Consider the following 16,501-nt stretch of genomic DNA (forward strand, 5'->3'; position numbering starts at 1 on the left):
AAGTATTTATAAATATCTTTGACGAATGGTATTGATCGCATTTATTTGGTTTCCATAGAGTCTCCATATCAACTGGTCAAACATGTAAGATTCTAATACGTTCTATTAAGAACGGATCATCGTTACATACACACACAATTTCTTTTTTGATTTTTTTTTTTCCCTATAAGACACATTTGCAGTATTTAAAAAATATTATTTTATTTCAAGTTATACATACATATATATATATATATATTATCAATTGTTCATAAAAGATGGTTCGAAGAAAAATAATTCAACCGGATATGCATTCAACATATCATTTGGAGCCTGGACAAACGTTAGAAAATACTAAAGTAAGCTTCTTTAAAGAAACTCGACGAGTCTCTGTTACGTATTAAATAACATAACAACATTGTACACAGATATCCGAGAGGAAACTGGCATTGATAGCCTCTGAAAGCGCTTTTCAACGCTTCGTTGATTACGTTAATCAGCCGCAAAGATTGGCTGAAGAAAGGGAAGTAGCAGCAGCGAAATTGAATGCTATTAAGAAGGCAACTTATGAAATGTCCAAGACATGGGACAATACTATAGAGGTATCATATATTTTCAGGATATTTTATATTTCTGTTTTTTTTTTATTTTATTATTCCTTTTTGATTTAAAAAATTAAAAAAAAAAATATTTTTTTACATAATACAAATCTCTATAGAAATATCATATAAATATTTTCAATAGAATATCAAAAAGAGAAGAAAGGAAGAACTGTTGTCGAAAAGTCGAAAAGCTGAAGCAGAAAGAATACAATTTGTTAAAGACATGTCAATAAAGAATGAAGCTAAACGTGCAGAAGTAGTACGACAAGCACGAATGTTACTTCTATACAAACAACCACAGTGCAGACGGATCAATGGAGCATTGCTCGCATCGGAGGTATATAGAAGGTTGTTGGGAAAAAAAGGATTCAAGACTTAGGTCTGCAATATAATTTTTTGTAATTAACAGAAAGCAAGCAAGAAGAGCAATTAGGTTCCTAAGTTTTGTAATCCCATTTTGAATATGATTTTTTTTTTTTAACGCTATATGATAATCAATATCTTATTCATTCTAGTGTCTCAGAGAATTAAACGCTCAAGTTGACTTTCGAAAGACTATTAAGGAATTAGATGATCAACGAGAAGCTGAATACATAGAGCACATTAAAAATGATGTTGAAAAATATAAGCAAGAGGAGAAGGAAAAAGCGGAAGAACGTACGATGCAAATGGAAATTTATACTAAAAAATTAAAAACCCAGTAAGTTCTCTAACTTATTAATAAATAATTAAATTTATACACAGACAGATACACGTGCATATATTCATTTACGAATTTAAAGAATCGAAGAAAATGCTAAGATCAAAGAGACAGAAGAAAATGAAGAATTAAAGCAAGGAATACAAGATCAACGAAACATGAATAGAGATCTGCAACTTATAAAAGAATGTCAAGCTGAAGAAGTAAGCTTAGATACAGTAGTTTTCTAAGCAGACAATAATTTTTTTTTTTTTTTTTTTTTATTAATATATAAATACATCAAAAAATTCTATATAGGAATTGAAAAGAAAGAAAGAAATGCAAAAAGTTTTACAAAATGCGATCGATGAGAAGAGACGTGCCGAGCTTGAAAATAAACGTGAGGAAAAGTTACAAGATCTAGCGGTTGACGTATACAATAGATCAAGATCTCGAATAAAAAAGATGATGAAAGAAATAGCTAAAAATCAAAAGCAATCTCGAGAAGACAGAGCAAATCTTATAGGTAAGAAGATTTTTACCAAATTAGTACGATTAGAAAATTTGTACGATTTTTTAATCAAGTATAATATCGATAGGTGAAAAATTCGCGTCTCTCATCAGTCGTCGTAACGCCGAGAAAGAAAAAGAGAATTTCGAAAAAGCAGTCAATGAAATAGAAGCAATCGAATTGGAAAGACGAAAAAAACAGAAGGATCACAAGGCTGCGATAAGAGCTATTATAATCGAAGACAAATGTCAAGCTGAAGCTGCGAAAATAAAAGAAAAGAAGGAAGAGAAAGAGATTCAAACGTGGGAAACATTGCAGAGATTTAAAAGAAACGAATATAATAAGCAAGTAGAATTAGAAGATCTAATAGAGAAAAGGAATAAAAAAATTAATTATGCTAAAGATTTACAAAAACATATGGTAAGAAAAATTACGATAAAACGATTTAAGAAAGATATAAAAATAAACGTATTTTTATTTAGGAATTACGAAGAGAGGAACGTAAACACGAGAAACAACTCGACGATGATTTCAATGAAATGAAAGCGGCTATAGAACAAATTAACAAAAGAGTATTGTCTTACAATCAACAAGTTTTAGATGAATCTAAAGGAGTGAGACCGCTTTATCCCATTTTGAAAGCGATCAAGGTATTAATACACTATGTTATTAATTAATTAAGCTGACACTGAAACAGCACTGAAATAAAATTAATTTGTTATTTTTGAATAGGAATGTAATGAGGAAATGGGTTTGATAAAACCAAGAAAAATAAATAAACCCACTTCACCGAAAAAAGTGAAACAACGAAGAATTGGAGTTCGTCGCGGTTGTACAAAAATTGTTCCAGAAACTCAAATTCATTATATACATGACTTATAAATATTGAGCATTGCATTAAATTGAAATCGTTTCTTAACGGTATAACACGAAGTAAAATAAATTAATTTATTCGTGTGGTATATACATAAATACACATTTTTTATAATTATAAGTTCAAGTGAAAATACGAAGATATAACGCTTGTAATTGATCAACACACAGCATAGTAATTATTGTCGTAGGAGCAGCCTTCGTATAGTAAGCTAAAAATCCTCGCCACAACGAAAAAATACCATTTTGTTTACTAGTATTTAACAATACTTTAATCATGCCTGGGGGGTTCGATGGTCCCATCCAATTTTGTATTCTATTAAAAATAATTATAAGAATATGATATTATAAGATAATCTATATATAATATTATCTTGCTAATATTTATCCTTACTACAAACTTTGTTTTCGCTAAGTCTAACGGTAGAGATGTAAGAGTCGCAACAAAACCGGAAATATTAGCTGCTAGAAATTGCGTCCCTAAATTATCTACGAAATAACCTGAAAAAAATTCATCGTGAAACAGGATTCGAGGAATGCTGAACGAGATATGAGAGAGACAGATAGAGAGAGGCATGTTTTATCTACCGGTATCTAACAACGCATATTTCGCTCGACTATATGTACCCAATTGTACACCATTGACGACAGCCGCTCTTCCAAGAGTAGGTATAGTACCTCTCCATAATGCTGTAATTCCTTCTTTTTTGGATATATCCACAAGAGCACTTAAAACATTTTTATAATTTCTACGTTTTTCTATATAAATGCAGAAACAATTTGGTTACTTAAAAGTTCAGTGATTTATGTAAAATTTAAATTGAAGTTTACCTGGTGGTAATTTAACATCGCCTACCATTCGTACTAGTACAACGTCAGCAGGTATCCCAACAAAAGCACCAGTGATGCCAGAGAACATTCCAATGCTAATCATACCACCATAGCTAGGACGTCCAAAATGAGTCCTAAAAATAATTTTGTTCTACTTAGCACATATATATGTGTGTATGTATGTACATGTATATATGTAAAACACTAATAACATATGTCCGATAAGTAATATAGGAACAATTACGTCCAATATTCCAACGTTGTCGAATACATTCCCAATTTGGTCATAGTATAAGTTATCTGACGAAGAAGAGCTGCACTTAATCCATCGTAAAACCTACGAGGATTTTTCATTTTAAGAATTTCACGTATAGTGTGTACGAAACTATTGTTCGTCATTTGCATCCGAAGTTTCACAACATCCGTCGGATGTGTCACTAATTGTGCCGTTACCCTAAGTAAAGAAATTATTTTTTTCTAATGTCCTACAAAATTATATCTAAATCGTATAAAACTTCTATCCTTTTCTTTTTTGTTTTCTTTTTTATTCAATTTGCTATTTATCTACTTATGCTACATTTATTAAAATACTAATTACCCAGCTATTCCACCAATCATAAATTTAATGGGCGCCGGTACTGTTGCCTGATTTTGTGATAAAAAATAAATATTCTCCATTAATATAGCGATATGAAAATTAATATATCGTTGTACTAATTTATAAAATTGTTAATTGAAAGGTTTTTCACGATTCTTTATTAAATTGTTTTAACCTCCTCTCCGTCGTATTGCATTATCATGAAAATATACAAAATGTTGCTCTTTTGTTTAAATAAGACGATTCAAATGTGATAAGCATTTATTTGCAATTAACATTCACTTGCATGGTTCATGAGACTGATCGGAATAATTTAAAGCAAATTTTTCAAAAAAATTAGCTGCAATCAACATATTCGATTCTGACTTTTTTTTAATTGACAAAGCGTGACACATTTTTCTCAAGATATTATACGTCTTTGATAATGTCATTTCCATGTTGGGCGTAACGATCACCATGGTCCCAGTATTCTTTTTATCGCTATCGTGTAAAAAAAAATGAGAACCTTCTTTCTTTCTAGCTTCGTAAACGATCTAAAATAAATAGAGTAGTATGAAGAAATCGTTTATGTTCGTAAAAACGGAAAGGAAAAAATTATGTTTATACTCCAATATCTTCCATAAGAATCTTCAATTTGGGCCATGAATAAGAAGGCAAATTGACGTGATATAATTCACAAATTACTAATGCAGTTCTCTCAGTAGTTTCGTCCCATTGTTTATCGTATGTCGACGAAATTATTATTTTCTTTTTAGAATACTTCCGTACAACGATATTACCATTAAAAGTATTTGTCGTAGAACTATTCAATATAACAAGCGTTAATAGTTAATAAATATTATAACAGATAATAAAGATGACTGGGATCAAATTAGATCGTACTTGTAAGAACCATCGATGACAAATTTCATCCAATCAACGTACATTTGCGTGTGAGAATAATAAGGATGAATATTGAGTAATAATACAACCATCTTCTCTTTGTTATTATCGAAATAACAATAACAATCTATAGTCAAATATCCAAAGTAGCCTTGCTGTTGCAGAGCATAAGCAAGTTTATTTATATTTGGATTTAAAATCTCTGTATTCACTGTTGTCTGTGGTATCATAAAAGCGTACAATGAAAGGTTAAAGTCTGCAGAAAAGAAAAGTCTTATTAATATTAAAATTTAAAAGAGAAATTTTGCAAAGTATTCATCGTGAAATACCTAATTGTATTTTATTCGAAGTACCGGTCCATTTGATAGGTCTTTTAGTAATCTTATTTGGAATAAAAAGTGTTGCAGATATGGTACTTGAATTTTTTTCATGTGGTACAGCTTGCAACAGACATCCAAGCTTTTGTATGTGATTATAAAAATCTTTCCATGAATTATAACAGAGTTTGTTGAAACTCGTTACAATGGAGACAACTTTTGGTAAATGAATTAACAAGGCATTTAAATATTCTTCTCGTACATGAGAATTACTTATCCATTCGTCGCCATACTGTTTTCTTATTTCTCTGATCGCAGGCATGAATGGTACACTAATGTGATTGATCAAAAATACACCATAGTGTTTGCTGTGTATACCGAAATTCAACCTGATCAGCCATAAACAAATGTCAGTGTTTAATACGATTAGTTCAGCTAAATTGGCGCAAAGTTTCGTATAATCTCGTATATCTTTGGAATGAGCCGGTTGTGGTAAACCAAGATTTTCGATTATTTCACTCATTTTCGATAGATTTAACAACTCTTGTTGTAGCATCATATCTGGCCCTAACAAAGGTACGCGAAGATAGTCCGATATTCTAAGATCGCATTCGTCAACGATCCAAGGTAAAATATACGCTGGTTTTTCATTGATCTTTTTTTTGATAGCTGTTAAGGTGCTTTCCGAGCAATGTAAAATCCTAGATACATTCATGTGTGTACGTTCGAAAGTCTTAGCTTGTGAAAGAGCAAGAAACGTTACGCGATTCGCTGTACGTTCTTGTGAAATGATAGAATCGATTATATCAACGTACATGGATAGTAAATCTTGCGTAATTTCGACAGGTAAAATATAAACGAACTCAGACATTTGATTACGTAGAAAGGAGAGTCTCAAAATCATTGAATGCTGATAAATATTAAATAATTTTGGAGAGTACGTTTGACGAATGTTAATGGAATGACCAATCGATGGAAGATGTATTATCACGTGTGGACACTTAATCAAGTCGTAAAACTCTTTGCTTAATTTCTCGTTAAATACTCGACTTATGTCCAGCGACAAGAGCATTTTTTTCAAGTGAATAGCATATATCTCGCGTTTGTGTTTTTTGAATAACCATTTGTACCATAACACGCTAGCTGCTATGTAACGACGATACGATTCGTTCAATTGTTTACGGACCTTGTTAGATTACAAGCAAGAAATTCATTATTAAAATAAATTCGTTCGTTAATTAACGGAGAACGTAAACATTATTAATTACCCAATAACCACGCCAACAGGATTGTATCAAAATGGCGGCGATTTTCTTTTTATCAAGAGTTTTTAATTGAGGCTTCCAACTCGTTATCCAAGGCCCTTCCTCAGAAATGTCTCGCAATAAAAGAAGTAGATCTTTCTTCGACAATTTAAAGTGTACTCCACTTTCAGGTATAGATAGCAAAAAATTAAAGACCTTTGATGGATCCAAACGAAGCGAATATATCCGTCGATTCTTCAACATTTTTTCTATTTGAGGGGAAACAACTAGGTACCATTTCGATCTAAGTTCTTTACCAGTTGTATCGAGAACGTTAGACCATCCTTCGTTTTTCGTTAATTCTCCGTCGATATATCTCAAAGCGTGAATATGTGATAAATCTATTTTGTCCAATGACGTGGACGAACGTTTGTACTTTTTAATGATTTGATAGTAACTTTTTTGCATGGATGAAACTGCATTTTCTGTTCCCTGACAAATCCTTAATAATAAATATTTGTATAATACACATACACATACACGCGCGCGCGCCTGTATATATATATACATACATACATATATATATATATCATTTTTTGTAGTGATAAAAGAAAAAGAAATTGTTATAATATTAACGCAAAGATTTAAATACGGCATACGTGTCTATTTTGTCGTTGACCAAAGAAAACACTTTGGTTCGTAATTCCATTAAGTCCTGCTTAAATTTCAAGTCGGTTTCGTCGAATTTCGTGGGTAAAAGATCTAATCTTTCCGATCTAATCTTCCCATCGTTTATAACCGATTCAGATACATTTTTCCATATGCAATGACAACGTTCCAATGACAAAATATTTTCATCGTTTTCCAATAAAGCATTTTTGCATGCTTCGTAAGCCGTTTTTATTTTTATCGGAAGTTTGTCTAACAAAGGCTCAGATCGACTATTATTTTCTAATAACAAATCTAATTTCATTTCTACCCAAAATTTATCGCAATCCTCTTCGATCGATATTAATCCTTTTTGTACTTTATCATAAATTTCCCGTAATTTTTTCAATTCTATTGGTTCCTCATTATCATTTTGTTTTCTATTAGACACGTGAATAATGGGATTAAGATTTTGACAGAACAAAAATTGTTCTTACCTGATTTAGAAAAGTAACCTAATAATTTGGACGATCTCCTTCCTTCGACGTAACAAATAACTCCTCAAGTTAAAACTTTGCCTTTGAATAATAAAAATGTTGTCTTTTATTAACTTTTCGTATTGCAAATATAAATCCTCACAAAGAATTTTTTTCGGAATGGAACTATTGTAATACATTCTCCCTAATTATAAGCTCGACATAACCACTAAGCTTATTAACAAGGGATTAAGAACTTTCGTGAATATGGCGCCTTTTTTAAATTGTACACTTCTTTGAAATACGCATTTCTATGTATTCAATTTTTATTACTACGTTGTCATATGCCTTGTAAAGTTACTGTATATGATTATTCGATATTTTTTATATAATTATTTATACGAATAATGTGTGATATTAGTTCTAATATTGATATTGTTAATTTATTAATTCGATTAATTACGCGTATAGAAAAATATGCATACATTCATTAATATTTTGTTTATATATGTTGACATAAATCGAACGCTATATTCAATTGATCGATTAATAATTATTCGAGAGTGAATGTAATAACTTTGAAAAAGGATTATATACAAGTAAAATTACGTACATAATGACGGAGGAAATATTTTGTTGTATATAATATCTAAGTCGATTTTAACGGTAACAGCGCAGTGCCCTGTAAGACAACGATACTTAAGCATTCACAGTGCAAAATACTCCTTTCAGGTGTTATGTACGACTCAATTGCTTTCTTTTTCTAATTTAGTAAGTGTCGATTATTCCTCGAATTATTTTTACATATAAATGCTAAATTTAATCTCGGTCGTTCATATAATAATAATAGACGTTTGCATATATTACGTTTTACGTAAAACGTTTTTACAATTTTTCTTGCAATCCATATAAGGTATAAAACGAGGTTATCTTCCGTATTCACTGTCACATATTTCTTTTTATTTGTACGATCGAATTTTCTTTGTGGATATGTTTAATAATCGTATCAGTATGAACTTTTATATCGATTTAACGGAATATTTCTTTTTTATTAAGTTTTATATAGTTCATTCATTGTTTCTTATAGGTTATCAAACTTCTGTCAAAGCAGTCTTTCTAATCATGTCAATTTTATTTACGGATTTACGAGTGACGTTCGTTTTACTATTTATAATGCAACAATAAAGAGAAGATAGAGCGCATTTATTCGTTATAAAGAAAATATTAATGTTCAAACGTATGTACAGAATTTGAGAAGAAGCAGCGATGGGTACAACACCAAGCCGTTATGAGGATTTTTCAAAGAATGAACATTTGGAGAAGTTCTGTGGAAAACAAGCCATTTCTCCGCACGATCCATTTTGGAGCTCCTTCTTATCTTACAATATGCGACCACCTATAACAAGGAATGATCAAATAGAACTTGACTCTCAATTAGATTTAGCCTGCCAACAATTATTGAATAATAATCCAACAACCGGTAATTTCGGTAGCTTGATACAAGTTACATTTATTCGTATAAGTGAGTTACTTGCACCTGTGCAGAACCAAAAGTGAGTAAATTTATTGTTATTATTTTTGATTTGAGTTTTTCTAGTAAAATAATAAAAATAAAAATATTCTATTTATTTACAGCATAGTATCCGCATGGCATACATATAATGCATTATTTGCCGTAAGATGTTTTTTAAAATATCTTGTGGAAACTGTTGGAGAAGAAGAAATGATTAAACATATAGAAGCATCCGAGATATCTACAGCAGGGCAATCAACATCTTCGTATAGATTAGAAGATCTTTTCGAATCATTATTAGAACTCATAACGGATGTACCTTTATGGCAAGTATATAAAAATGTTTAAATTACTTCTCTCATTAGATCACTCTTAATAATACATTTTCTCTATAGTGAATTTACATATATCGTTCATTTGGAAGCAATAAATTGTCTACTTGTACTTCTTTCCGTACAATTATTCTCTCAAACTGCTGCTGAATACAGTCCTATCTATAGAATAGCAATGCATGCTCAAAGTAGCGAACATGCACCGGCTGTAGTATGTACGTTGTTACATAATTTTGTACAACAACAACATGCACCAGCAGGATTATTTTCACAACAACCAGGTGGTAGTATAGTTTTCAGTATTGCTGGTAAGTTAATATATGTATAATCTATAATTATATAAAGTATAACAATATTCGTAAAATCTTTTATAATTTTTAAAAATGTAATAAATTTTTCAGCTGGATTATGGAATGTAATTACAATGGGTATGGGTCACAGCTCAAAAAATGTACAAGTTTTAAGCAATGGTGCAACGGAAGAAGAAGAAAAAAAACGAGATACAGAAACCCCTCTTGCTAGTCAGTCTTTACTATTGCTGTTAGTTTTAACAAATCATTGTACTGCAACGCAAAATCCTTATAGAAATGCACTTTTTACATTTACAGATATGCAAGGTAAGTAAGAAAAAAAAAAAAGATAATATGATAGAAATAAGATATTTAATTAAAATAGTTTGAATACATATATTCATTTTTTTCAGAAGATTACTCTCCGTCTCAAATGGAAGGTCACAATGCGTTCAGATTTAATTTAAACAAATTGTATAGTACAATCTGTAAAATACAAAATACTGATGAAGTCACATTACTGTTGTACATGTTATTGCATAGAAATCAGAATGTGAAACACGACATAATCAGAAGATCAGATATACATTTATTGGTAAAAATCTAGGAAAACATATATAGATTAGACAATATTAAAAAAATTATTTTTTCATTAATGTATATACATCAATTTTTTTTAGGTAACACCAATACTACAAATACTATATCATGCACCTAATAATACATCTCATCACATTTATATGTCACTTATAATTCTTTTAATCTTGAGTGAAGATGAAACATTTAATAAAAGAATACATGAAATTGTAAGTTCTAAGATGAAATTTTCAATTAAATACGTTAGTATTTCTAAAAAAAAGTATCGTATACAGTTTAAATTATAATTGGTATTATACCTTACAGATGCTAAAAGGTATAACTTGGTATACTGAAAGATCTATAAGCGAAATATCATTAGGTGGACTGCTCATTCTTGTTGTTATAAGAACAATACAATACAACATGTTTAAAATGAGGGTATTTATATATGCATATGTATACGCACCATTTAATTTTATTTATTTTTTAATAACATTTTCAACTTATGAATATCTTATTTTGTTATTAGGATAAATACTTGCATACAAATTGTTTAGCTGCTTTAGCTAATATGTCTGCTCAATTTATGTCATTGCATCCCTACGTTAGTCAGAGATTATTAAGTTTGTTCGAAACGGTAGCAAGAAAACATGCAAGATTAGAGGCAAAAATAAAAGCATTATCTTCTGTTTCATCCGAAAGCACAACAATTAATGTTAATGGGACCGTAAGCAATACAGATTTAGTAAGTAATTGTATATACTTTTCTTATAAATATGTACATACAAAGTAAAATTATTTATATTTTCTAACAGGTACAAGATTTAACCATATTAGAAGAAGTTCTTAGGATGGTACTCGAAATTATAAATAGTTGTCTGACACATAGACTTGCAGAAAATCCAAATTTGATATACACTCTTCTCTATACTTTTTGTGAAAAAGATATTTTTGAGCCGTTTAGATTACATTCAGCATTCCAAGATATTGTGCAAAATATAGATCCTGTAAGTTAATATCTATTCGATCTATTTATAATGATGATTTATTTTTATAATAGAAATTTATATTGATAAATAATTGATAATATTCTTTTAAGGTTATAGATTTCTTCTCATATAAGTTAGAACAAAGGGATCAATCTCAATTGGGTGTCAGTCAAGTATTGGCTATAATACAGCAAGGTGTTACCGAATGGCCCCGTGATCGTCTAAGAGTGCGTACATAAAAGATTACTCACTAGCTTATTCCTCCTATTTATATAACTTTAGGTACATGTTGTTGTTGTTGTTGCTATTATTATTATTATTATTATTATTATTATTATTATTGTTCTAGAAATTCCCGGAACTCAAGTTTAAATATGTAGAAGAAGAACAGCCAGAAGAATTCTTTATTCCTTATGTATGGAGTATTGTTTGTCAAGGAGCTTTATTACATTGGAGTGCAGAAAATATAAAATTACAAGCTAGTATTTAAGCTTGTCTGCGACAGATTAATCAAATGTGGAATGTGGAAAATAGAGTGGAAAAAAGAAAGGATGAAAAGAATACTATGCTGATATAATAAATTTAAACATATATAAAATCTATATTAACAAATGTTTAATAATATTTATGTATATGTTTGTATTTATGGCAGAAAGGTGGAACCGAATAGTTTGGATTTTGTTTTATACTTGGCCACTTTCAATTTCAATTTTAATTTTCTTTCATATTTTGTAAATGAAATTTCTTTGAGTTCTTATTCTTTTGGGTGGCCCCTTTACAGCTGTCCCAAACTTTCACTTTCTGTCTTGTCAAGAAATTCGGATAAATATTCGAAAAATAAATCGAATATACAGACATATGTACAGATAGTATTAATCATTTATCAATATAGATCTTCGTCAAAGTAAAACGAAGATTACGGTTTGATGAATTGAAATGAGAACACCGAGTCGTTCAAATTTATGAGAAGTAATAGATTTTATAAAAAAAATATGAAATTCTCTTTGAATACAGAAATCATATCTATCCTAGTCTTTAAACTTATGATCGTATTCTAATACGGTTCAAAGAATGATTTCTTTTTTTCATCGAGATTAGAGAAGTTTGAAATTTTTTATGAGATAAAATATTGACGTAGATATCTGTGCAGATTTATTTAAATGCTTCAAATTGCCTAGGTATACGACTAGTGATATATATAGATATACATATATAGATAGATTACTCGAATTTATGAGTAAATTATAATTATTAAAATAATCATAAAAAAAGAAAAACATAAGAAGAGAGGTAAATAATCTTCGGTTATTGTATATATGTACTGAAACTTTAACTTTTCAAAATATCTTCCTACTTTTAGTTAAATTAGATCATTCCTTACAATTTTGATATATACGTAGAAATGAAAATAGTAGAAAGAATTTCTTTTTTATTAAAATAATATATTGATTTGTTAAAGTCTTATGCTAACACATCGAACGAAATGTGATCTATGTAATATAGCACTTAGTATTTTTATTACATACCTTTATTACATATGCGCATTGACATTCATGGCAGTTGGTGGTAGAGCTTTGTGTATTGCAGCTGTATAACAATGTAGTATAATTTCATGTTTAAAATTAAATAACACAATTTCACTATTTTGGTAGGAGAATTAACTTATTAGAAGAAATTTAATTTTGACAGGAGATATTTTGTTATATTTATCAATGAATATTTAATATATTTAAAAATGCTAAAATCAATGCAACATTTTTCTGCGTTTTATTAAAAATATAAATACAACTCTTGAGAAATTAATTGTGAAAGAGAAAAAATCATGATTCGTCACGAGATTGTTCATACTTCAGAATTAATATCACAAGATGTATGTATAGCACATTTTCCATAAAAATCGATATATATATATATATGTGTGTGTGTGTGTGTCTGTATATATATGTATATATACATCGATTTTTATAATTGTTTTTATAAAACAATTCTAAAATCTATCGTGTGTGTATGTGCATGTACATGAAATGTTTTTTCAAACACTTATCGTTGTAAATACTTACTTCAAATGCGCGCAAGTGAGAGCTCCTATATATAAACACACATATTTAATGAATTATTTAATTAAACAGCAATATTGTTGCTAATATAACACGGCATTTGTGTAGGTACATGGTTTATGCTGTCCATGTTCAAATATAAATGTAAGTTAACATATATATATATATATATATAAAATAAAAAGTTCTGATATTTATATACAGAAGTATGGAATGTTTCAATATATCCCAGATATATTTTCGTTCGAAATAAAAAATTCTTGTACATATAATAAAAGAAGAAGATAAAGATATATGTATATGAGAACAAAAGGAAATGAAAATGAATGAAAATAAACTAATCGCTCTTGTTTCTTGTAAAAAAACATTGAAATATTCTAGCTGTTTTTCTCACGCATCAGATAGAATATATAAGTCGATCTATATTTTTCGAATGTACATCTTTATTAAACAAATACAGTTGACGTCTTAATATTATTTATATAATATGTCGATATAGATCGTATTTCATTTTCCTAGCCTGTGCAGCGTATATATGCGACCGCGCGCGTGTACGTGTGTCATATACTATTGCTAACATCTCTTTTGTTTGAGAGAACGATTTTTTCTGTTGGAGAATAACAAGGTAATTTGACGTTTCTGTGCGTCGCGTGCAGACGCGCCGAGTAACTCAGTGTGTCGTACATTAAATTAAAATTCATATTTCATAAACATTGCCTTAGCCATATGTCCACGTCACAACTTGAAACGTGCTTAGCGCGTAGATAATAGTATCGTTACCCATAATAATTAAATTCCTTATAGCTGTATTCTATATTGTTACTTAATCTTATTAGTTAACACACAATCAATCTGCGATGGGAGGGAATTTAGTCGGCCCGTAATAATAATCCAATTACGGCCTATATCTATTATCAGTAGCTGATTAATTATTAATTTATGACAACGTCGCTCTCTTGGATAATCTCGATTCTCCTCATCTCTTTTTTCTTTTGTTTCTTTTTCCTTTTTTTTTTTTTTTTTTTTTAAATTATTATTATTTTAATCTTTTCTCTTTTCTTTTCTTTTCCTTTGAAATTTCAATCGTTAAAGGACGCGGCGTGTCATTTTGCGCATATTTTCTATATCATATATTTTTTTTTTTTTTTTCAATTTTTTTTTTTTTAATTTTTTTTCAATTATTCACGTACGTTCTTACGTGGTGTGTTTCTCGTGTAATGGATGTATGTATGTATGCGTTATTTATCTTCACACGTAATGAAGCACGTAAAACAGGAGATAACTCTTGTCGAGCGCTTATTCCGCGAGTGATATTCTTAATATAGATAATAAGTAGTTATCGAGCTCGTGTTTTATTTCATTCGAAAAGAAATCACCCGTTATGTGTGTCTGTTATGCGTGTTACATTGTTTGGTCACAAATTACACACCCTTTCATAGTCACGTGTAAAATTCAAAACATTCGGGGACAACCATTGAGGTATCGTTAAGTGTAAGCATTATAGAGAATATGTCCAAATATATACGTAAACATACATACATGAGAGAGTGCATGTGCATATGTGTACGTACATGCTAGCTGCCTACAAAATACAATGGTACGTTTTACAAATTCATACCTTTTCTCTTTTCTTTTATTTATTTACTTTTTTTTTTGTTTTGTTTTGTTTTGTTCTTTTTCACTTTGTTATATCATTCATCTGCAAACGGCGTAGATATATCTTTTTATGTGTATATATATATATATATATTTATATATATATTCATTTATTTATATATATATATATTTATATTATAGTATCATCTAGTCGGTATTTGTTCTGTATAGTTCCCATTTTCCCCACAATTAATAATTAAGTACATCTTCAAAGTAGGTGCATACGCCTTTTATGTGTAGGTTGTATTGCGTTATGGCTATGCTTTTTTATGGTTCTTATAGCTGCTGTTGCTTATGCTGCCAATTTAAGGAAAACTTATTCGAATACTTTTCTTTTTATTTCTTTTTTCTTTTTCCCTTCCCCAAGCCCCGCCCATACCCCCTTAATACTTCAATAGATCGAATGAGAAAAAAATGCCGATAATGCACGTCCGCTTAAGAATTCCGTCTATTCTCTCTTTATCATCGAGGACGACAGGCGTCGTCGTTTAGCACGAATGAGTCTGTTATTCCAACGCTTCTCGCTTTTAGCTTGAGACAATAGCAACTTTGTGTGTGCAACGTTTTACCAATATTTATATATACCTGTGTATGTGTTCTGTGTATATGTGTATATATGTGTGTAATAAGTTTCTCTCGTATCAAAGCGTAAAGACGATTAAATTCGATTTAATACCGTAAAAATATTCACAATGGAATACGTCACTACTCTTATAACACTAGAACTACCGCGACGACCTATTTTTATCATATTCGTCAATGTGAAGTTTGTCTTTGGGAAAAAAAAAAAAAAAAAAAAAAACAGAAAAAAAATGTATTCCACATTATTTTTAATTTATTTATACGTTGACAATAATAAGTAAAATAAAAGAGATTTCATAGTTTATATATTTGTATAATAATATATAGTAATTATGAAACGAGAAATCTGAAATCCATCATATTGACGAATTTAGTAGCTCTAGTGTTAAATTTATAAACAAATGATTTTCTACAATTTCTCAAATAAATTGTAAACAAAGAACTACTTCTATATGTATATAACTTAATTATATAATGGACCAAAGGATTTCTTCTGAAATTATATAAAATAGCTATATATTAACACGCTTAGAAAAGTACGATTATTTTTTTTTTTCTTTTTTCTTTTTCTTCTTTTTCTTTATATTCCCATACGGTAGAATGTTCCGTTTTCGAGCAATTAATTAAATATAAAGAAATTATTTTACGGTGAATTTCGTAGGCATTTTCACCGATGTGACATGATTTTCGAAGGATACAAAAAGCGTGTCTGTCGTCGATATCGATATTTTCATATGAATATATCGAAACGATCTACCGTATCGAAATTTAGGGCAAATTGCGTACACCTTTATCACGTATGTATGTATACATATACCTATTCGAGAGAAGAAACAAGTAGCATTATATGTATATTCTGTTTG

At 29.7% G+C, this 16,501-nt stretch overlaps 3 protein-coding genes across 7 annotated transcripts; 2 read left to right on the forward strand and 1 right to left on the reverse strand.

Moving 5' to 3' along the window:
- The first annotated feature begins 245 nt into the window (after positions 1-245).
- LOC122631793 (trichohyalin-like) lies at positions 246-3,000 on the forward strand. Its single transcript, XM_043817894.1, has 9 exons — positions 246-338; positions 408-581; positions 724-918; positions 1,097-1,281; positions 1,364-1,484; positions 1,579-1,786; positions 1,860-2,191; positions 2,254-2,421; positions 2,504-3,000. Exons 1-9 carry the CDS (start codon positions 258-260, stop codon positions 2,651-2,653), a joined length of 1,614 nt encoding a protein of 537 aa, XP_043673829.1. The 5' UTR covers positions 246-257; the 3' UTR covers positions 2,654-3,000.
- LOC122631792 (IQ motif-containing protein H-like) lies at positions 2,687-7,963 on the reverse strand. Of its 4 annotated transcripts, XM_043817892.1 has the most exons (9): positions 7,662-7,963; positions 6,541-7,008; positions 5,285-6,458; positions 4,956-5,211; positions 3,720-3,929; positions 3,476-3,609; positions 3,233-3,403; positions 3,046-3,145; positions 2,687-2,960 (listed from the first exon to the last, which is right to left on the reverse strand). In XM_043817892.1, exons 2-9 carry the CDS (start codon positions 6,982-6,984, stop codon positions 2,768-2,770), a joined length of 2,682 nt encoding a protein of 893 aa, XP_043673827.1. In that variant the 5' UTR covers positions 6,985-7,008; positions 7,662-7,963; the 3' UTR covers positions 2,687-2,767. The 4 variants fall into 4 exon arrangements, with proteins under 4 accessions (XP_043673827.1, XP_043673824.1, XP_043673826.1 ...); XM_043817889.1 differs by having other exon boundaries at positions 6,541-7,963; XM_043817891.1 differs by having other exon boundaries at positions 3,039-3,145; positions 6,541-7,963.
- Positions 7,964-8,240: 277 nt separating this feature from the next.
- LOC122631823 (dymeclin) lies at positions 8,241-14,517 on the forward strand. 2 transcript variants are annotated; one of them, XM_043817963.1, is made up of 12 exons: positions 8,241-8,411; positions 8,888-9,193; positions 9,276-9,479; positions 9,549-9,793; positions 9,887-10,102; positions 10,192-10,370; positions 10,456-10,581; positions 10,679-10,792; positions 10,884-11,099; positions 11,170-11,361; positions 11,454-11,570; positions 11,693-14,517. In XM_043817963.1, exons 2-12 carry the CDS (start codon positions 8,907-8,909, stop codon positions 11,831-11,833), a joined length of 2,037 nt encoding a protein of 678 aa, XP_043673898.1. In that variant the 5' UTR covers positions 8,241-8,411; positions 8,888-8,906; the 3' UTR covers positions 11,834-14,517. The 2 variants fall into 2 exon arrangements, with proteins under 2 accessions (XP_043673898.1, XP_043673896.1); XM_043817961.1 differs by having other exon boundaries at positions 8,244-8,411; positions 10,189-10,370.
- Positions 14,518-16,501: the final 1,984 nt, after the last annotated feature.

The sequence above is a fragment of the Vespula pensylvanica genome, chromosome 9 (assembly GCF_014466175.1).
Source record: "Vespula pensylvanica isolate Volc-1 chromosome 9, ASM1446617v1, whole genome shotgun sequence".
Classification (NCBI taxonomy): Eukaryota; Metazoa; Arthropoda; class Insecta; order Hymenoptera; family Vespidae; genus Vespula; species Vespula pensylvanica.